General features: G+C 44.6%; 2 protein-coding genes and 1 long non-coding RNA gene across 4 annotated transcripts in view; 2 read left to right on the top strand and 1 right to left on the bottom strand.

Moving 5' to 3' along the window:
- The first annotated feature begins 916 nt into the window (after window positions 1–916).
- On the top strand, window positions 917–2,737 carry LOC135386125 (receptor expression-enhancing protein 5-like). Its single transcript, XM_064615880.1, has 5 exons — window positions 917–1,225; window positions 1,480–1,573; window positions 1,633–1,774; window positions 2,361–2,590; window positions 2,646–2,737. The coding sequence occupies exons 1-5, from the start codon at window positions 1,093–1,095 to the stop codon at window positions 2,650–2,652; spliced, it is 606 nt and encodes a 201-aa protein (XP_064471950.1). The 5' UTR covers window positions 917–1,092; the 3' UTR covers window positions 2,653–2,737.
- A 2,513-nt stretch (window positions 2,738–5,250) lies between these two features.
- Window positions 5,251–6,678, bottom strand: LOC135386126 (uncharacterized). Its single transcript, XR_010420603.1, has 3 exons — window positions 6,568–6,678; window positions 5,946–6,006; window positions 5,251–5,548 (listed from the first exon to the last, which is right to left on the bottom strand). It is a non-coding gene; the product is annotated as an uncharacterized LOC135386126 (long non-coding RNA).
- A 2,452-nt stretch (window positions 6,679–9,130) lies between these two features.
- LOC135386121 (transmembrane protease serine 12-like) overlaps window positions 9,131–22,763 on the top strand; it is a 31,147-nt gene continuing 17,514 nt past the window's right edge. For both annotated transcript variants that reach the window (XM_064615874.1, XM_064615873.1), the window contains exons 1-2: window positions 9,131–9,364; window positions 20,153–20,349. In XM_064615874.1, the coding sequence (XP_064471944.1) occupies window positions 20,163–20,349 (187 nt within the window). In that variant the 5' untranslated portion in view covers window positions 9,131–9,364; window positions 20,153–20,162. The remainder of the gene's footprint in view (window positions 9,365–20,152; window positions 20,350–22,763) is intronic.

The following is a 22,763-nucleotide window of genomic DNA, read 5'->3' as shown; positions in this document are numbered from 1 at the left end:
ATCTCCTAGTTGCCCGCATTGTGTGCGTGATGAGACGATGGAACACTTTTCTTCTCCGTTGCTCATTATATGCACCCATCCGCCGCCAATTTTTCATCAATCCCTTACAAACCTTTTCCGGTCCATTATCACAATCTACTGTTTTGTCTTTCGGCCGCACCGTAGACGCCACCACTGCATCAATGCAGGTGTATCATTCATCTCGTCATCTCATCGTTTTTAATTTTTAATCTCATCCCTCACCCTTTATCCTTTCATCCAGGCCCATTGAACCGTGACCTATTGTCCCGTGGCTGTGTGGTGGTGGGGGCGATGGAACTGTACCGCTTTGGCTCTGTGCCACACCGAGAAGATTGGCCAATGGCCTGCACAAGAGTGGCTATATGCCACACTTCAGGAGAAGGAAGAGCTTTCCTCTGACGCTGTCAGACATATGTTCGCACAGTTCGCTTAGAAGTCGGCCCAGGACGCACATTCCCCCTAGAGCGTTAGTCGTGACGTCACCCGCCTGAGTGAGGCCGATAAGGGCTAGCTCTTTCACCACCACAACCACCACCGGGAAGTGTTGAAACTTTGCGAACTTCAAAACCCTCCTTCACACAGGAGTACACAAGACACACACACAAAAAAACAGCACAATGCCGCAAGCAGTGATCTTCAAAGAACAGTACAAAACGCGGGATATGTGTATGTCACAAAAACCTTCCTTACGTATTAGAATTGTGGATTTGCTATGGCTTATGATTGTTTTCTGACAGCGCGAAGGTGACCCTTCTAAAATGAGTGCAACCTCCTTGAACGGGTGCGACTTCCTATTGTTTACTTGATATAACAATAAGCCAGATCCTTCTGGTATGTGGGCATCGCGCCATAGCAGTGGCATGGGCATTGTCAGCAACAAGAACGAGATGCGCACGTGACTTCTGTTCAGCACCTCCGCGCGGGTTGGCCCGAGCAAATCAGTTTATTCTAAAATTTACGGTGACCGGACGTGTATGTCTTGACGCTGTTCCCTATCCACCAGCAGCGGCCGTCGCAGACCCTGACGCTGCCCCCGTTTCCATCAGCTGCTCGTCGGTCTCGTCTACAAGCATGGCACAAAGTGAAGCCGGTACCACCATGCACGACCATCTGGGCAGGTTTTTGCGAGAGCGGGGGCCAATCGGGTCTACATTGGACAAGTTCGAACGCCAGGCGAAAATTCCGCGAGAGTACCTCGCCTATGGTACGTTTGCCACCTTTCGTTCGTCATAGGAGTGGGAAATAGCCATCGGCACTGGAATGTACCGCTTTAAGCTCTTAGTATGCGCAGTCCTTTTTTTCTTTGCACGCAATTTTGGCACGCCGTAGCAATGCTCGCAACTCCTCCAGATCCCTTGAAGTTTCACTCATGCGCAACAATTTTTCTAGTAACATCACAATGACGTTGTATGATTCTAATTGGTTAGTTGGTTGGTTCAATTTGGTTGTTCCACGCAGTTTTAATCGCATCCGTGGTGCTAATGTACCTGACGAACGTCTTTGGCTACTACGCTACACTGTTCTTTACCACAGCCTACGGCATCGTCGGAAGGTAAGGAACCCTTTGGAGTCACCCATCTTGCGGTATCTTGGTGAACTTATATATTACAGCATTCGGGCCCTTGACAAAAAGGACATGCCTGGCGTCCAAAAGTGGCTGTGCTATTGGATCATCTACGGCACCGTGACGGTTGTGCTAAGCCCGGTTTTCAATATTCTAGGATCCTACATTCGCTGCTTCTACATTTGCGAGGTAAGGAACCCTCCTGGGTGTAGACGAGCGAACACTCAGGGCCATTTTCTAACTACTCTCGACTCTGCTTTCTGCCTCCGACACCGGAATGTGGAGCGTAGAATCGCCCATTTACTTGAGGGGTCCTTTTAAGGATACACCGATACTAGCGTGTAGTACCCGAGGAATGCACGAAGGATTTTCTCCATTCGGTGGCCTAAGTCAACGTCAATTTTTAATCACAAAACCGGTCTCAAGGAGCAGCTCGAGCGGAGGGCTAAGTCGACGATCGTTTAGGAATATCGATCTTGAGTGTTCGTTCCTGTGCACTCATCGTGTAACTCCCGGACCGTCGCGGAACCTTCGGAACAATATCAATTATTAGCTATAAATAGTCTTTTGCAAACGCGCCTTCTGAACAAAATGCTCCGGCTAAAGTAATTGGTTATTCTTTGGAAGTTCCTGTTTGACCAAGTCTCGTTTCCTTCTGAAACTGCTTCCAGTAACGATACTCTCGTCGTTCTGAAGCAGAAGACAACAAAGTTCAGTAGCGCAATAACGTGAGTGCCGTGCAAGTCCCATGCCCAAACTTCCTTAATCGACACAGATGGGAGTGCTATGCTGGTGCGCCGCTCCGGGGGACAACAGCGGTGCAAAGTGGCTCTTCGACAAGATCTACGCGCACAGGTTGTTCGGGCCAACTACCTTCTTGACTTTGGCATCTGTTGCCAAGAAGCCACCAGCGGCTATGGCTGCTCCCGGAGACGTGTATGAACGTGTTAACGAAGTCGGTATGCGTTCCCCGCCTCGTTCGCGTCCGGCTTACGCGGCTCAAAAGTAAGTGTTATCCTAAAATGAATTTCGGTGCCTAATCGAGAACGTTCTGTTTCAGTTATTAAAAGAACCAAGGGTGTACTCGGCAAGACGAGAGAATTATCCAATTGGCATGAATGTTCACCGATTAAATAAATCTCTGAACGGCAATGCTTCGGGTGTTTGTACGAACGTGTGTAGAACCACAATGAATTCTGTGTAGGTCTCAGGAAATGTATGTATTCAGCAGGGCGAATGGCGTATTGGAGATTTATTTGCATATGTAGTGCAGTGTCGTGATTCACATGGAAACCACTATTAGACTGTATGGAAAACCAAGACATGCCAAGCACTGCTCGTGTTTATAGCCGTAACCAGGTAGAGTATACCTTATGCATGACCCTGTATGGGATACCTGAATTTCTACGGCCCTGAGGATTTCGTACTCTGACATCGTCGCGCGCGTGCACGGAATTCTTGCGTTTCCGTAAGAATTCTGTGCACGCGCGTAGTGGAGCGGTGCGACGCCTGGTGTCAAACAGCCCCCTGCACAGCGAGCAACACCGAAAATTGGTATTACACACTATTACATCGGAACTTCATTATTTTAGTAACCATATTATTAGTTTCCCTGTTTACCTATGCATTCTGAAACCCCTGTTAACAGCGTTTTTTGCGAAGTAACCCAGCGCTGGACGCTGGCGATGGAGCCTCCCCCTACTTCTCTGCTGCGCCTGCGCGCTCCTTCTGTTCGCGACCACTTTCGAGCGACCAAACTCTTTCTGTGAACCTAACCTCTGTGAACGAACCCGACGCTGTCTGGCTTCTTGAACGTCTGACACATTTTTTTCAACGGCTCAGCATTTCATTTCAGTTCGCTTATCCGTTTACCCTCAGATGTGGATCGTTGTGTGGATTGCAGGGGCGGATTTTATCACTGATCTCTATGTATAAAGGCTGGATGGCGCATGGGAGAGGGGCTCGCGGGGGAGAGGCGTGCATTCGGGCCGCCATGTTGGGAGGCCCTAAAGCGCAGTGTGCGCCCATAGAAAACAATGGGAGGCAACGGAGATTGTGAGTATTTATAGCGCTGCAGGCGTTGATCGTTGCTTGTCATCACACAATTTTGTAAGGTGCCAGTATACTGATGTATCCTAACAGTGTTTCACAGGTGTCCTGCCGTTCGATTCTTAATTACGTTATGTTTTGCATTCCGAAACTAGACCGTCACAGCAGTGCAGCGCTGGGGATTGTACTACAGTACGTTTCCCAGCCAATATTTCAACAAGAAACGATGTGAGATTAACAACCACCATGTATGTAATATCCCGTGCTGCGTTCTGGACAAAAATTGTTCCATAAAGAACGGTCCGGGAAAGGATATACTCGCATGGCAGAAAGAGATCGTTCTGTAGAATCACAGCCGTTGTTTTAGCCGTGTATCGGTTTCGTATGATTTATATCAAGCACCGCCGCAGAAAGTGACTTTTAGTGAACGACTGCGGTGCTTTGCCTCGCAAATATGGACACACCGAAGCAGCCCAAATACGTTTGTGAGCGTGATTTAATTGCTTTACGCAATTAGAACACGCTCGTTAGGACAGTTAATGAGGTAGTGATGTAAGCTTAATCAATTAAGTTACTTAAAAGTGGTAACACCTCCTTGAGACACAAGATTTACCTCTTTTTGAAGTACAGCCCTTCTATGTTTGTTTGTTTCTTCCTTCATTTGTTCTGATTATTTGCAGGCGCGGTTGTGCCAAACTGAATGTCCTTCTCGAGTACTCACATGCTTTTGCTGAATACAACTGCAGCGTGAGCAAAGCTGCTTAGGAACGGGGCCTGCTACCCAGTGCTGACTTTGTCATGCTTGTTATGTGGAGCACGTTCGAAAAAATGCAGCTGCACATCTGAAACACCAATGAGTATCATCGTCATCTAAAAGAGAGCGCCGTAGCACCGTTGTGAGACCAGACACGCTTTCTGAATATCTTCTACGGCACCTTCCGCAGTTTGCACAATTTTGTTCAGCATCGAAGTCTCTCATAGGAACCACTTTGCATTAACTGTGACTCCCATCTTACATTTTGATGTGCAAGGGCCTTCTTGCACTACACACGTATGGTCTGCAACAGGATAATTGCAGCAGGACGATTTGGAGCTTGAAACAGTTGTGATTTTGTCATTTTGGCCCTCGTGTACACCGTCTGTGAAACGTAAACAAAAAAAATCTAACACGATATGCTTTTGTAAAGAAGGTCACTGATGGTGAGTAAAGAGAATATACAAGTTCAAGTTTATTCAACATTTTATATCATACATTATATTATTCAACATTTTATATCAAGTTTATACAACATCAAGTTTATTCAAGTTATTTCTTGCACTTATGCGTTTCAGGATACAATGAACGTCCAGGGAGGTCACAAAAGACTACATTTATTGTTTTATGACCTTGCTACAATGACAATATATATTTTAGGAATGACAATGGACAGGTACTCTCTCTAAATTTGTAGCACTCAATTTTAGGTTAGAATGAGCAATGAATAGCAACTTCCCTCCTGGTATTTTCTTATATATGATGAATTTTGAATTTAATGTGATCAAATATGTGTTAATATAATAATATATATAAGAATATAATATGTGATAAATGAATGTGATCAACAGTATATGTAAACAACACCAGTAGCCAGAGAAGTGCATTCTCAAGAAATAATTTTCTTCTTATAGCATATATGTGCATGCCTATTAACTGAAACAATTATCACGGTTCTCACGGTTTTAATTTCTGAGAGTGTACTGTAGAGACGGCTTAGATCTACAACAGTTAATACAAGGTATTATATACTGTGAATCCCATGTTAAAAATTCCATGTGACACATACTTTTTGGAGGTGCTGTGGTAATCAAAGTTTGTGGGCATTACGCAGGTTCTGCACCCATTTCTTGAGTATGTCAAGGCAGCTGTGAAGTAACCTGCATTGATGATGATTATTCCAATTTTTATGGTGCATCGACAACAAAGGAAATAATACATCAGAACATTGGTTTGGGTGCAACCAGTTAAAAATGAATATGTTGTTTAATAAATGCATTGGACAAATGTTAAAACATCAGTTTAAAACATGGTTTACAATCCCTGTATCTCCTAAAAATTAAAAAGAAAACTATTCTAAAAAGAATATGGGGAACTCTTCTAAAAAGAATTATAATTATTATATTGTTGGGTGAAGGAGCCTAAAGTGTAAGGTGTGTTTCTGATGTGAACATGTAAGAAAATATGCAAAACTGAGAGAGGCTAACCACAGTGCGTGCACTGAGGTTGTTCCTTCCTGTAAAGTAGAAACCAGTGGATGAGGAACGTGATACTTACCTGTACACCCAGCCGTATCACACTACACAGATTATTCACTGGGTAGCCCTCATGACGAAACCTGTATTGAGAGACCACCCTTAAAAACTGCTTCAAATAGCACGACACGCTACAAATTATTACTATCGTAACAAGCTGACGATACAGCTCAGACAAAGGCGTTATTCAAGTCGCGCCACACCACCGTTACGTAGGATTCTTTGTCACAAATCAAACCAAGGCACAAAACAATACCAATACATGAAAAAAGGTGACAATCGTGGTCTCATTATGACGTAATACCGAATTTGTGCGCGAAGGTAATTCAAAGAAATGAATGTGGCACTTGCTTCCGCAGAGAACACCGTGTACCATGCTAGCAATGCATGCAAAAAAGCGCTCGAGTGCTCGCACATATATTGATGACAACACTACCTGTGTAGTGTAACGTGTTCTTTCAAGCATATTATGCACTCAAACTGTATTTGCCGCCGGATAAAATGCAAGTGTGCTCGATTGAACGTCGGAAGAGCGATCAAGCAACCTGCATCCAGTGCTCGTTTTGGGCAAAAAAACACTTCATAATGGTCAACTAAATATACAGAATGAACGCCTATTTATTCCTCGATAAAGAGTGACTCACCTGTATAAATTTAGGCCCTGTAACCTTGCCAGTACGGTTGGTACGACCGTAATTGCAAGAAGTTGCCATGATCGCTGCGGCGACTGTTGTGAGCACCGTAAGATGGCGGCCGGTTTCTTCACGCTCGCGCTCCCTATCCGCGATCCAGCCTTTTACAATCGAGATCAGTGGATTTTATGGTGGATTGTGGTGGATTGTTATCTCAGGCCCAGTGTTATACGCATGCAATGTGGTTGCCGCCGTATGTGGCAGGAGTACGGATGCATTTCGAATACCTAGTACAGTGTTGCCTGTAATCTTTAATTGTAATTTTCTAATTAATTGCACAGTCGATTGGAATGAAACTTGCGCAGTTTTTGTCCTGGTGGCTTGGACTATCGAATAGCCACACTAAATGACATTTGATCGGTGCTGCTTTACAGTACCTTTAACACGGCACACCACATTTAACCCTAGCGGATACGATGAATGCATTCCACGCCACTGGGAGGTGACCAGGTTCGAATCTGGACGCCGGTTGTACTGTCTGGGTGTTTTCCCTGGGTTTTCATCAGGCGCTTTAAGACAAATATCGGCGCAGTTCCCTATGAAGTCTGCCCAGGATGCCCACATTCCATCCAGCGACAGTCGTGACGTCGCCCTACTGAGCGTGTCCGACTACGGTAAGCAGTTCCAGCACCACCTCCACTGACTTCTAAGCTTACCGTAGGAAAATGCTCCTGTTGCAGTCGCTATGATTCAAATATTTGACCGTATCAGCTCAAGTAAATCACCGTTCAAACAGTTGTACTAAGTTTCAGCGCCTTTATACGATTACCAACCTTCAGTAAATATATCGCAATCAAATGCAAAGCAAGGGGAGGCTCCGACCTGGCGAAAACGAAGACAAGGTCGCATTCGATATATTCCTTTTTGAGGTCAAAGCGGCTCATCGCATCGCTATGTCGGCCAAGTATTCCCCCAACCGCGACACCCTCTGTAACGACAGGATGGGCAGCACAGCTACAAAGGTCTTGTATAACTTCTCGTCGTGTGAGAAATACATAACGGTACATAACCCATCGATGAAGTGCGTTTCTGTCACACCTCAACGTGGCTTTTACAGCTTAGTGGCGTTACCGCAACAAGTTGACTCTCCAAGATGCCGTCGCTGCAGTAATATGGAAGATCTAAATTACATCCTTCCCCATTGTCCGCGCTACCAACCTTTCACAAGAGGAAGAACCACACTTTCAGTCTCACTTAATCAGCCCTCTCACTATGCCAATATAGCTCGGTCTATGGCCAAGTCCAGTACACCAACGCTTCGCCCTAAAAGCATTCCTAAACTTTTTGGACAACGTAGAACTCCGGTCCTCCCTGTGAGGTGACTCCTTGTTTCATCACATTACCGCCAGCAACGGGGTATATTGCCCCTGGCGATTAAACTCGCCAGTCATCATCATTAATACAAAGTTGTCGTTGTTTGTTAGCAATGAAATCACATTCACGTTCTTCACATTTTCCTCACAAGAAAGCTACCCCTTAATTTTCTGTACGCGGTTGTGAATTTGGTAATCGCGGTCCTTGTAGCTCTAGGTATACATGTATTTTTGTGTGCAACGCTGAGTCTTTTTGATAGTATTATCTGAATTCATTTTCTCTTGTAGGCTTTGTTGATTAGTACAGTTAAGTCCGTACTCTGCTCTCCAGAAATATCTTCCTCAACCGGTACCAGAGTAAGAGGAATTTAATAGCTATCCAAACCGATTTTGCGGAAACATCTTCCTAATTACAATTAATCACACGTCGCTATTACGAATAGGCGGTGACGTTACCAAAGAATTACTTTCGAAAAACGCCCTATATTTGCCCGAAGCATGAGCAAAGTGTTGAACCTTGAAAAGTAATTTGTCCAAATTGGGACGCAGCACCAATTGTGAGGGAAGTTACGTTACATTGCAAGTGCAAAAAAAATCAAGAAAAGTCGTAATGCTTATAGCTTACTCAATGATCTAGCACCTCCCAATGTGCATGAATTTTGTTCCCCATTACTATAGTATCATTATGAGCATACCAATTGTTTGTTTGTTTGTTTGTTTTTGTTTGATTTTTTTCGACTACTCGTCATGTAGACTCATTTCTGCAATTTTTGCCCATTGTGACATCCATGAACGCTACCACGATATGCCGCTGTTATCATGCGTGAAAAAGCGCAGACTCCCAGGGACGTCCGAAAGCTCAGCCCGAGCTGAACCAAGCTCACCATTGGCATTTCTCAGTTTACTTAAATTGCTTCCAACACTTCGATCATACGGCAGACGACTGAAGCTATATTTTCACTTTCTTTACCATCCTTTCGTCCTGCCCTAACTACCATCCTGCCCTTCGCGAGGGCTCGCTTTTCAAGTTCAGGGCTGCGCGCGAGGGGCACGTGTTTCATCCACAGAAACTCTGCTCTACCGAAGCGACGTCGCCATCTACCGTCCTACACACACCCATCCTCGCAGCCCCTCTCCTACCATCTCTCCCAATATGAGAAAGAAAGAAGCACACCACAACTTGGCAGCTGCGCCGATACCCCACCAGAGTCCGGACGTTGCAGATTTCCGTCGGACATCCAAGTTTTCCGTGCGAGTGGTTTTCCCCCAAACGTCCTCCCCCCCTCTCCGTCTTCATCATCCCTGCTGGAGGCGAGTAGCGGTGCTGGTGTTGTTTGCTGGTAGTCGACCTGTTTCTCGGTTTTCCCTCGTCACCTTTGATACTTTAAAATCGCCGGTCCTGTCAAGGGGACACTTGGCCCGCTCTCTCTGCGCAGGTGAGCTGCCTCTGTCATCTCTTTTGTGTCAGTTCGTAAAATGATTGTTTGTAATGATTGTTTTGTGATGTTGTCGTGGGAAGATTTTGACTGAGAAAGTGTCACTTTGAAATTTTTTGAAGCAATCCTTGACATGAGGCGAATCACGACAACGATATAGCTTGCAACGAATTTTAAACGTTATTCAAGAAAGAGTATGATGAAGTTTTACGATCATTCACTATAGCACACCTCTCTTCGTATTGCTTCAATGGAAAGTCAATGAGATGCAATAGTGAACATATGGTTGTTCGCGAGCGTAAACGCTGGGCATCGCATTAATCGATTCAATTGTATTAGGTATTTCGTTGTGTTTTGTTCCGCTCGCTGCACAATATATTTCAAATATTTCCTCGCACATTTTCTTAGCTTTGATGCGTTGTCGTGGAGACTTACAATCCATTATCTTCCTGCACTACAAAGCCATTAGGACCGGCGGAAAGGGTTGTAGGAATAGGGTAAGGGAATCCGGAAAGTGAAATAAATTATATTCTTCGGAACTAAAGCCGTCGTTCGGTAAAAACATATGAGCACCTACGCGACTACTTATTGTTCAAAGTTTTGTTCCTCGTCCATAAATACTCAATAATTAACGAAGCTTAGAAAAGCATGTTGATATAAGTCTCCACGCGTATGATATGGCTGCATCACTATGTCCCTTGACCTACTGCGAGCATAAATCTTGGGAGAGGTTTCGCCCCGCATGTCGTTGCTTTCTTCCTCTACTAATTACCGGTAGAGACAGCCGTATCAGATCCATTCATGCGGAGCTTTGCGAGGAATAGAATCGGAAGAAAAGTCTGGGAACCTTGGCTAGCAGAAATCACCTTCGCTTCTACCAAAATGAGTCATAGCTGTTAAGCGGAAGAAGAAAAACATATAGTCATGTAACAACATACTCGATTTTTTTTCTTCTTTCATGTTTTTCTTTCTAAGGTCCTTAGATGGGAATTACCTGGCGGAACGGAGATATGCTAATACACAGGACGTAAAGAATGCACGGAAATGGTGCAGACAAATACTTAAGTGTGACAGCATTAATGTGAGCTGTCGAACTTCATGATTTTGATGTCAGCAGTGTGGCGGTCAGCGAATAAAGACATAGTCGTGATAGCACGATGTGCGATAGCAGGAAAAGGGAGCTTGAGCACTTTCAGCATCGACCTGGAGTTTCGCCACGCGTTGCGAAGCCCCCTCGCACACTCGACCCTCCGTTGCATAATGCCGCTCAGGACCCACGCAGGATGTGTTCTGTGATTTGTTCCATCTTCTACTGAGACATACCGCAGGCCACATGACTTGTCTGGGGGACAACCGGATTTGGTTTCTCGATTTAATATTCGTTATAGTTTTTCTTAATTTGTAATGCTATTCAACATGGAAACCTTCATGCATCCTCACATGCGTCAACAGAGAGCAATACAACAGCACCGGACTAGCAACCGCAACTTTCAACTATGATGTCTTCACACCGAACAGCACGTGTGAAGAATATCTCGCCGTAAACATCCCGCTAAATGATGTTGGACTATCCACGTGCCACTACTGGTTAGGTGATACAGCTACTCTTTAGCCTGTTTTGTCTAGCTCTTGTTCCCACATTTTACCACCTGGAAATCCCTTCTGTTTCTTTCTTTTTTGTTCCTGTGTTCTCTCATTCTGTCGCTAGGACGTTGTTGTTGTTGTAGGGAGTAAGAAATGTTAGCCCAGAAGCAAGGCTTGCTGTTCTTTGCCATTGCTAGGGCATTGGTCTCCCGCACGTGTACCATGCCACATGATAACAGCACACGAACACAATGGAGTACACAACCCCCTCGTTGCGATCCTCGAACTCCATCTCCCAGGAAGGATTGATTGATGATTGATTGATTTTAAAAGAAAAAAATTGAGATATTAGTCTCGAGTCACTCGGGACTGGCTACTCCAGGACGCGTTATTAAGAAAGGGAAAGAAAAAGGAATTACACAAAACTCGACCCAGGAAGGAATTCCTACACTGTAACCGTTTTCACACCTTTAAAGGTGTAATAACGTGCATGGCGTACGCCTTTTTCGGTGTAATTTTGGTAACATCATAACGGAGCACGGTGTAGCACTAATTTTCTTTACTAGAATGTTGTCTGTCCTCCAAAAATTCAGTCTTGCAACGTCTCAACATTGGTGAACAGTATTGTAGACACTTGCACGTGCTCGATTATCGGTAGCGATGCATATATGCATTAGAACGTATCTGCGATATCCAAGACATAATGAAAGCAAGATTTGCACTGACACTTGATCTTTTGTAGTGCTTTCCGAATTGTAAAATATCATCCTGGAGATACAATGTTACGCAACCAGGTTGAATGTGCATAGCGCACACCTTTAAAGGTGTGAAAAAGTGTAGCTTCTCGTATATCTTTTTATCAAAATTAGAAGTTATATTACGCTGAGGCAGATATATTTTAAGCATGGTGGGTCATACACGCTAATGATATCGTCTTACGGGCAGGAGATCCAGAGAGTAATTAACCATATTCGAGAACAAAAAAGTATAGAAATGCCGTACACTTGTTGCCAAATATTTTGTGAGCATGGTAAGAAGCGAGCTGCAGAAATGCCGCACTTACAGAGAAACACTGTTATGTAGTTCGTGATACAGGTGGGGTAAGGTGTAGGGAAGAAAATTACTGAGGATTTATGACAAGCAAATAACGGAATACCCACAGTTTCTATTCTTTTTTCACGGTCAGTGGTATTTGGGACTGTTTATCTTCTTTCTCACTCTCTTACACACTGCGAAAAGTTTCCATTACATTATTCCTGTAACTGGGTAACTTCCTTCATAACCGAACTGAAATTGCTCTGTGTCGGTGAAGATGTCCTTTTTTCAAGAAGGGTGTCGCACATATCCCACTCCGCATCCATAAATCGAATTCTCAAGATCATTATGAAAAGTACAGCGTCTCTACACGTATTTATATAGTTCACTCTTTACTTGCTCGATTGACCCGCCGCGATTGACATTTGTGCTCTATTCGTGCATGAAAGGAATACTTATACGTACCTCGCCCAGGAAAAATAAACACTGCCATGACACAGCCAAGACACACCGTACAGTGACGTATTTCTGACTCTCCTTTCACTAACAATATATTTCCACCTAACATGCTCTTCGATCCGTGTCTCCAGTCTGCTATTCAACCGCTAATAAATAAGAGCGCAACAGAGCGTACAGTACTGGCTACGTAGACGGCACCTTTCCCGTCATAGCTAACTTTTTCTGCAATGTTCCTAACTGCGTATTGCAGTGTAATACATTTTCCTGAAACATTCGGAATTGTAGGATTCAACCTATAGTACCAGCATGCACGTCGTTAATATGTCGAGGGATAAGTGCCGTTTCGCGCGAGCCTGGTAGTATTTTCACTTTCCGTGCCCGCGCCAGACAATAGCTACAGTGACAAGTCGATACGACCTTGAAGAAGGGTCTGTTGGGGTATTGCGTAATGGTTTTCTGCGCTAGCTCGTCGTTCTACGCCATCGCTGCGTATCTTGAGCTGCATTTATCGCAGATACATGGAAACTGTTCGAGAGGAAATTACGCTGTTCTATAAATGGCTAACTAATGTCGTCGTACCCCATGCTTTCTGCGTGGTATGCTTACGCACCGTGAAATACCAGGTAAATTACTGGAGGAAGACCCTATGAGTGGGTAGGACGACGTCATTATACAATAATAGAACAAATGGTTCAAACAACAGTATCTGTTGGGTGTCTCGTTTTTTGTTCAAAGGCTCTCTGCCACAACGTAGGCATTTTAATTTGACTATGAGTTAGGAATTATGAATGAAATGGGGGGTTTCCCCATGATATAGTACAATACAATAGACATCCGCATTTTCTCAGTACTCAGCGTATCGCCTTCGACTAGACGTCCCCTTTCAGCCGTGCCCTATTGTCCAAGGTGGGAAAGGTGAACTCGCCGAACTGCCTCACGTGTGACAAAGTGGAGAACACTAAACACATATTAATTAACTTCCGATTAACTTCTCCAGATACAGTGTCCAACGTAATGACCTCAGAGCCGCCTTGAAAAGACCGGACCACCATCCTCTAGACTTAGTGAAGCTCCTCGGAGAATGGCCGTGGGATCTTTGACATCGTGCGAGAGCTGCTTTAATCACGTTCCTGGTGGACATTGCAGCGACTCTAACTTATTAGACGTACTATTTTTTTTTTTTTTTTTTGGGGGGGGGGGGGGGGGGGGGCTTGCCGGCTCCTGTGCTTTGCAGGATTCACCATTTAATCTAATCTAATCAGTACTCCAATCAATTGAGAAGTAATTGCAGATTACATTTGTCATTCCTATACTACGCGTGGAAGGGTCGAACAAAAAAAAAAAAAAGAAATAAATTTCACCCTTGACGCTGAATATTGATGATCTTACGCACACATATCGTACCGAGAAGCGGCCGAAATTTCCCGAGAACGGTCAACTGTATACACGCGGCTGGTCAAACAACGTCCCTCTCGAGGCAAGGGCATGTGCAGCAGTCCGTATGACCGTCACTGAGACCGAATATGAATACTATACCGCCAATTGTGCAGAGGGGCTCCGCCACATTCAAGACGCGCGCACATGACACTATATTCTGTTTGCCTATATAATATATACAGCGCTAATGATGAACCTCCTATTGATGGAGTTGGTCATACTTTTTTCATTACAGCTTCATTTCATGAGGAACGCCTGCGAACCGTTTTTTAAGATCCACGCGCCTAATGGACAAATTTCAAACGGGGACTTCTCTCTGCGGCAGCGACAACGTCGTATTCTGTATACAATCAGCAGCTCACCCAGTTTGCTGTAGCAAAGAATGTGTCAATCGCGAGAAAAAGAAATTTCACTTCATAGTTGGAATATGTATTTAGCAAGCACAGAAAGCTTATGAAGTCTTGTGGCTGTCATATCCAAAAAGTATTTGTACACGCGAGAAAGTGCATACGGCAAGTGTATCTCCGTGGCTGCTCTTGCCCCGGGCGCACTTCTGTGATAGGAAGAAATGGGAACCAGCTCCCGTGGAATAATGGGTCGGACCTTCCACGTCGAGAATGGGAGGTGACGCGGGTTCGAATCTGCGCACCGGCGGTGCTGTCTGATGTTTTCCCTGTGGGCTCAACAACAGACTTCCCGTACGAATCTGAGCATAGTTCCCTCCGAAGTCGGCCCAGGACACATCCTAGCCCCCCACTCCTTCCTGCTGTCCTCTCTCCATATGACGACGTCTGTACGTAGCTTACAGTCACAGTCGCTTCGCGGCGCAGAAATGGGACGAAGAAATAGGGTGTTCGCAATGCTTACGATCCGTTCGGCAAGCTAAAGCTAGTACGTTCGTATAAGTATCAAAGTCTGCATGAGTCAAGGTAGGCTCTGCAATCGTGCTATAGAGAGTGTAGTTTTTTGGACACCATAGGACTTCTATCTTTATCGTGAAGGGGCGCATTATTTCGTTCCCCACATTACCACCAGCAATGGGGTAGAGTATCGCCCCTAGCGATGAAACTCCCCATTCACCATCTCCCAATAAAGTTGTTGTTGTTGTTGTAGAGAGAGAGGAAACTGGAAAAAATTTGACTTGGATCACAACACAGACTAATCCGCGGCAGTGAAAGTAAGGTGCCCAGTGTCACCATTCACAATTACGGTTTAGATTTATGTTTTAATTGAGTAAAATTGTTAATTGAAAGCTTTAGCTGTATTTGTTGTTTGATAATATAGTACTGTGATCTCTGACGTGTTTGTCAGGTGCTTCGAGATGAGCACAATGTCACTGCTTGCCATTGGCGCCGCTCTCCCTTAGAAGCGTTACTGCCTTCAAGCATTTTTAGCAGTTTAAAATGCTCGAAAATTTGATTTGGTTGACTGAATTGAAACAATTTTTCACAGTTCATGAATGGCCGACGAGAGCAGTCTCTCAGGAGAAAATATGTCGGAAAGGGGGACAAAAAAAAAAAAAAAACGAAACACTGTGAAGGAGCGCGCGAAGAGGGAATCACACACGTAACATGAAAAACGGTTTGGAGCAACTAAGATTTGTTTAAGCAAGAACTTTCGTGCAAGAGACTGCACTTCTTCAGGTGTTCTTCTCAACCTGAAGAAGTGCAGTCTCTTGCACGATAGTTCTCGTTCAAGAGAAAATATGTCTCAAAGAGCGGAGCTCAAGTGATAACGTGTCTATACTACATTCACGCGCAACAGAAAAAAGGCCATATCGGCCTTTCTTTCTATTTAATACTTTGACAATTCCGACACTCGTCATTTATCAAACCCCCTTTTATTTTGACTTGGGGGGGAAAAGCTTTATCGGATCGCCCACCTAATTTGTCTGCAAAGGGGGATACCTAATAGCTTTATAGTCGCAGTAACATAGAACCTCGAATCTGAATGTAAAGGCAGTCTGATATGTGACGTACGAGAACCATGTGGTAAGGTGTAAGAGGGCGATATGATCAGAGGGAAGTCAAGGTTGTCAGCTTCCCCAGGAAAAAGCGCTGCCGGGAAGCGTTCCTCCGCTACACGAGTATGTTCGCACATCGCAACCCGAGCTCACGGAAACACACGCTTAGAGAGATCCACGCTTCGTCCTCTGCGACACTTACGACGAATTCAAATGAACCTCTCAAAATAGACTGCCGCCGATGTGGATAGGGATACCCGCAAGTACGAAGTAAAAAGAGAGTTCATTGAGACTTGTTTGTGTGCATATTTAATAAGCTTTGTGGACACGTGGTACGTGCAACTGTTTAGTAGCATCGCTTTTGACGATCATTCCAAAGTCAGACACGTGGGAGAGTGAAAATTTGTTTAAGTTAATATTTAGTGTATATTAAAAGGATGACATAGTGATGCTATACACCAGCGAGCTCAATATGCAAACATAGCGCCAAATGTTTGGAAAACTTCGTAATTAAAGTCGTCTGAGTCCATAAGCGCAGCTTTGAGACAAGCCGCGACGAACAGGCACTGAACGACAAGGAATGTGACTGCTTTCTTTTTTCCTTTTTTTTTTCTTTTTTCATATAATAGATTTTGTATTACACATCTCCCGCCCCTCTGATTGTGCAAATTGTTACGCAACAAAATAAGCAATCAACAATATTCTAAAATTGCTCGTTGATTTACATAGTTCTGTTTTTCTGTATTTCCTCTCTCTAGCTGTGCGGTCGGCACCTTCAGTAAAGTAGGGCACGAATCCGTGGCTTCCCTTCCGTAGCAAAAGTTGCTCAATGAAGTTGAATCACGGGAAATCCGTCACCCGATTGCGTTACCGACGACTCCGCTAGAGTTACAATTAACGAGAATTCGGGCGTAAGCTTCGTAGGAGCTATCTACCTAGTACAGGAGGTCCCGCTTATCCGAACTTCAATGACAGAGATTTCTCATTACGTAGCTTTACACATTCGCAGAAATCTTTCTGCTGTCGAGTTTTAGATTGGCAACGAGTTATTCGAATCCTGCCGCTATCAACGTTGTTCTCATTAGCGCGAGGTAGCTGTCATGAAGCTCCCCAAGGATTCCCTTGCCACCTCTCTCCGCAATTTTAATTTGTGTTTTTGAAATGTCTGACGGCTACTGACAACATCGAAGAGAGGTGTTTTTGTTACACAGAGAATGGCAGGTCAAAAATCTCACGTCGGAGCTGATAAACACTGTGTGTGTTCGGGGCAGACAGTTACAAAAACGCGAAATGAAAAAGCAGACAGCACAGAAAAATAAAGGCCATTCTGATCTCATAGGCGTCTAAAAGAATACGTATACGAAACGATGATATCTAAAGAAAGGAAAACAGAGGCTAACATAGGAAAACATAGCTATAAATATATGCGAGTAAAACAATATGAACAGATAAATCTATAATGTGCCCGTGGGTAATGTGGGTTCACAATGTTGCCCGTGTCAGCCCGCGTCACTATTGCGTTCGCTCGTCATGTTTCAAGTAAACCCTCTTACTTGTACGGCTACATGGCACTTGTGGATCTTACTTCGTCTCCTTAATTCAGGTGTCGGAGATGTCCATTAAGTCAGCAGGACGTGTCTTCACTGCAAGTGGCCGGCACCCGCGGAAGATCCGTGCACTAGTATAGCTAGTAGCTTCACAAACCTGCGCAATACATCGGGAACCGCCGCAGATAGAGCAACATCAAATGTTATCTGAAATAAGCGCCGCCGCCTCGTGGCATGCTGATAACGTTTGGGTTCCGCCGAAACATTGACGCGTGACGTACGTGACCTAGCAAACGCTCGTCAGGATCACGTCGTGTACGATACCTCGCAGCCCAAGCAGCACAATGTACTGAAAGTCGGGTGCAATAGGGGTGGACGGTATGTGTCTTATCAGTGTTCTTTAGTTTCACCAGTTTGTTCAAGGCCTTGCACCTACCCGTCCACCCCTATTGCACTCGACTTTCAGTACAATTTGCTGCGTGGGAGAAAGCCGGAATGGTGACAAATGATAACACCTTGCTTCAACGCCCCGAGATCATGATTGACGCTACAGTGGTCGGTTGATGCATTAACTGGGGTTCTTTAGCGTGCGCCGAAATCTTAGCACACAGCGCACCGCATTTAGCGTCCCTCGAAGAGGACTGCTTGGATAAGCATTCTGTATACCTCTCACCAAGTTGCTGGCGTCATCAGCCAGGTTTGAGCCCCTAACCTTGGCCAGAATGGCAATAGGTAAAACGACAACAGTAGCATTTACTTTAAGCCGTTACTTCCGCGTCAGTTATCAAAGGAGAACGTTACATGCGGCATGAATGCGTCTTTGTGTACCATGCATCATAAGATCACAAATCGAGTTGTTTTCTCGCTGTACCCTTTGGTCAGCTATTGGTAGGCGCCAATGAGGTGCCTAATATTTTCGAGTGGACTGGCTCTCGTTAATAGGCTATATTCAAGGCCGGAGCTCGCCGCAACCGCACACGACGCTTCCGATTGGGTCACTCAAGGACGTCCACGTGTTCTTTGCGCAACCATGCCGCCGGTGCTGCGAAGAAACCGCCGAAAAGGTGTAATACGCGATAAATCCGTATCATAGGTTCGATTGTGAGCGGATGGGCGCACATGTACAGGCGTCCTACGATCCCACCCTGTGAGATATGTCGACATGGAAGAACGCTCCTTTCTTTTTCATATTCGGCGTTACAATTTGTGACCGCGAAAGTTTGTAGCCAGTTACTGAAGCGGCCAAGATGTGTTCTGGGAGAAATCAGCTGCGTTGGCAACAAAATATACAATACAGCCATAGTTACTGGTACGCAAAAAAATCGTCATCATCACCATTACTGTGAGCGTTTAAAAAAAGTCGTTTTCGTCCGGCACGGAAAAATCGAGTGGCTAGATAATCGCTTCCACCGCGAAGTCTGGGAGGATGAGGCCGAATTCCGACACCAGTTATGCTTCTGCTGCAGAAGATGGTGGTGGTTGTGGACTCTATGTTAGCACCGCGAAGCAACTGTGGTCATGAGCGACACGGGCTAAGCGCTCCGAACAACTCGTTGTTTCAGCTACGAGTGAAGTTTGGCGACTCATTCTGTGCATACAGTTATTAGAAAGCAGCGTTGCCAGTGCTTTACCCAAACTTTCGTCCTTCGGGGGGGGGGGGGGGGGGGACCCCGCAAGTTGGCGTATTTACATGCTTCTGACAAAATATTGCGCAATCACACAAAAATTTTAGGGGGTATTCTCCAGATTTTGGAGGGTGTTAGGGGGTGTGGGGGTGGATAAATCACTGAGCATTTGCCGTCTAAAAGGGACACAGGCGTGACGGAGGTAACCGCAGAGGCTTTTTCTATTGTCTGTTATGCCCTGTGTGTGTATGTTGCTGTTATGTCCTGTTGTATGTTCTATTGTCTGTAATGTTCTGCTGTTAAACGATGTTCGAATTTTCTTGTGCAGTGTTCCGAGAGAACAGGCGCAGATTACGAAAACAAAGCGAAAAACAATGAAATTTCATTGATTTTTGCAATACCTTCCAAAATCATAATTAAAACAGCAAGTTCAACGACCACGTTTGTAAATTACATGAGGACATTCACAGACCTCAGATGTGGTTTCAGGGTTTTGTATAGACCTTGCGAATTGGGCAATGAAGCATTTTGTCGTGAGGGTTTGACGAATACAGGTGCAAATGAAGAAGCACGTTGTTGAGTTAATTGATGAAAAATAGTGTCAAAAAAAACCCTCTAGAACTGACAGGAGCGACCTAAAGAAGAAGAAAAAACATTGTAAACTGTACATCACAGAACCAACTCGAACCTCGAGTTGCCCGTGTTATATTTTCGGAGACACTCAAGTGTTTGGAGAGTCCGTTATACAATGTGAAGCAGTTTGTTAATGACCAAAAAGTCCTCAGCGTACTGTTCGCCAAAAATTGGAAAGTAAATTTTCATATATCTTTACGGGCGATGCAGTAGGCGTGATCAGAAAAAAAAAAGGATCAGGGAAGAAGCTGCAAAAAGGTGAAGCTGCGTTCACAGAACCTTGAACAATTCACCATCAATGAAAATGATGCCGGTGACCCTCCCTTCGCGTCTCCGGTTGCAAAACCATTTCAACGTGCCCGAGAGAAAGCTGTTAACTCAATTCCTCTACTCACTACGTTCCTGGAAGGATGTTACGCCTATATCTCCATCCCTGCTTCCTCAGCGACGTCAACGCTCGCATCCGCTAGAGTTACTTATAATCAATTCGCTGTTCTTGACGCAGATCTCCAAAAATGCGACTCTCCTTCAGCTTCAAGCTGCTGCTCGTACTTCAGCTAGTACAACTGCCGTCTCGTGTTATTAACGCACAGGATACTGAAGTATCGAGTACAACAGCCACATACGATGCTTGGAACGCGACGGGTAGTGAAGACAGTGTTTCGGAAGATGAAGAAACAGAAGAAGTTGAGAAAAGGCTGCGTAAGTAGACGTTTGTTATGTTTGTCTCTCATATCTGTCGCGTCACAGCATGATGCATCTGCATGTGTATGATGTCCATGTTCGTTAAATAACGTTTCCTAACTTATTATAGGACGGCTAACTCGTGGTTGACGAGTAAAAGAACTTGGTGTATTTTACATTTTTCGAGTGCTTTTGAGTTGTTTTGTTTTTCGTACGTTACAGTCTAAAATCAAAACTTTACCGCATAACAAGCTCAAGGCACACTTAACAAGAAGAGGAAGAAACTCAAGGCAAACCACCTAATTTGATGAGGACACCAGTTTTGTAACACTTCGCGTAGAATGTAGATGAGGGGAATCAGTGAGCATCCAGGTAAAGGCAATACAGAAGAGAAGCTTCCATGTAGCAGACTACATTTCTTCATCTGCAGAAATGTAGTCTGCTACATGAAAGCTAGTGTCCATTAAAGAAGAAGTGTTCATCGTTGGTTCTCTTTTGTAACACTTTGCGTGTGTGAAGTGACAGTGAAAAACGCGTGCTACGTCTCCAGTTTTCAACAATCAGAAGACAGAGCGATATCATTTTCAGTCAGGCTTGGGAAAAGTTACTTTGAAAAGTAACTAGTTATAGTTACAATTACCCGAGCCAAAAAGTAGTTAAGTTATAGCTACAGTTCCATCGCGAAAATAGTAACTAGTTAAGTTACAGTTACTAGTTACAGTTACAAAGTATAGTTACTTTCAGAAAATTTAGTAATGAAGACGACGTATCAACTTTTATCGCAGAATTACTTTTATTACACATATTATGTGTACATATTGTACTTAAGGAGCAGCTGCTGCTCGAAGCTCGCATCACTGAGTTTGCCTCTTTTAATTGCGAAAATATCCTGGTCCACGCTGAAACGCCACTCAACTGAGGCGCTGGAGGGAATGCCGGTATTATATTTAACAAATATTCTTCTTATAATTGGTAAATCATTCATGGCAGCTAGGGTGCTGCGGCTGCCTTCTTTCCACCTCTCGAATACCTCGGCCTCCTGTACAGTTCTTATTTGCCCTGTCCTGTTTTTTGTTTTGTTTTGTTTTGTTTTTGTTGTTGTTTCTTTCGCGTGTAGAAACTCAAGGCGGTCATATGACACATGCTTCTTTTCAGTGGCAGCCTAGGCAGTCCTTATTGTTTTTAGAGTAAGGAACTACAGCATAACCGCAGAGGCGGTCAAAAGGTCATTAAAAAGAGAAAAAGGAAAAGAGAAGACAAATGAAGTGTGATGCGAGGTGTCTCCGAAATGGAAAATCTACGATTTCGAAAACCAGCAACTAGTTACTCTAACTAGTTACCCAGAAAAGTACCCAGTTACAGTTAAAAGTTACATTTCCCGTACCAGTAACTAGTTACAGTCAATAGTTCAATAGTTACATTTTTGTAACAAGTTACTTGTAACTAAGTTACTTCCCAAGACTGTTTTCAGTGTTAGGCGTGAATTTCTATTTTGAGAATGTAGGTTTTAGTGAAATAAGCTTAAAAATCCGGGCGGGCTGGTGATCCGTTCTAAAAACGATAAAACCCTCAGTCCTTGTTTCGTCTCGTTTTTGTCTCGTGTTCGTGTTTCCCTTGCACGGGGGTCTTATCGCTTTTAGAATAGTTTTCAGCCTCCTGTGTAATCGGGAAGGGGGAGGGGAGGGGCGGTTACGGGACGTAAAACTGAAGGCATGCTTTAGGTGCGACGACCGAAATGTTTCCGCTCTTTTGAATGCTATAACATTTCTTTAAAAGAGCCCAGAGAGCCATCCAAAAGATTTTCTGTTTCTGGTGAATTACGAAAGGATGTAACTTGACGTGATAACTAACACAAAAAAAATTATCTGTACGCAGTATTTTTCTTGGAATAAAACTCCTCCGAGCATCGACGCGCGCGTTCCCGCTCGACTCGCTCTGCAGGCCGAAACGAGGAGAAGGATTGTGATGTCATCGAGGTTACAAGAGAGACCGCGCTCCAATCGGGGCCGGCGCTTTTCGCACTTTTTTTTTCTTTATTTTTCGTTGCTACTCCCCGTTCTCTCTCTGTGTAGTAGACAACGCTTCTCGAAACAAGCAAACCAGTTGGCGGGTTGCACCGCGATGACGTCAAAACGACTCCGGCGACTAGTCGCGGGCATTGCCACCGTTGCGCGCGGTCGCGACTTTCAAAATCGAATTCCGCGATATGTATGCATCTGTCGAGTGAATCACTTCGCATGGTGCGTTTTAGCAGCCAGGTTAATGGTTCGGTTTGAAAAAATGGTCGTGACTGAAGCGCTTTCTGTGCTCCTTTAACGCAGTTTTGAAGCCTCGATGAAGCCGCGTCGCGTCAGTTTGAGGGAGATGGTATTCGAGAGGGCCATCTCGCTCTCGCCAGTGCAACTTCTCCCTTTCGTGCATCGCACCACCTC

Source organism: Ornithodoros turicata, chromosome 2, assembly GCF_037126465.1.
Source record: "Ornithodoros turicata isolate Travis chromosome 2, ASM3712646v1, whole genome shotgun sequence".
Classification (NCBI taxonomy): domain Eukaryota; kingdom Metazoa; phylum Arthropoda; class Arachnida; order Ixodida; family Argasidae; genus Ornithodoros; species Ornithodoros turicata.
Note: the sequence above shows the minus strand (reverse complement) of the source record. Positions and strands in the feature narration are given on the sequence as shown.

Coding starts and splice junctions, on each gene's coding strand:
- LOC135386125 (XM_064615880.1), top strand. CDS start 1,093: ATGGCACAAAGTGAAGCCGGTACCACCATGCACGACCATCTGGGCAGG. Junction 1,226..1,479: donor GCGAGAGTACCTCGCCTATG/GTACGTTTGCCA, acceptor TGTTCCACGCAG/TTTTAATCGCATCCGTGGTG. Junction 1,574..1,632: donor GCCTACGGCATCGTCGGAAG/GTAAGGAACCCT, acceptor TATATATTACAG/CATTCGGGCCCTTGACAAAA.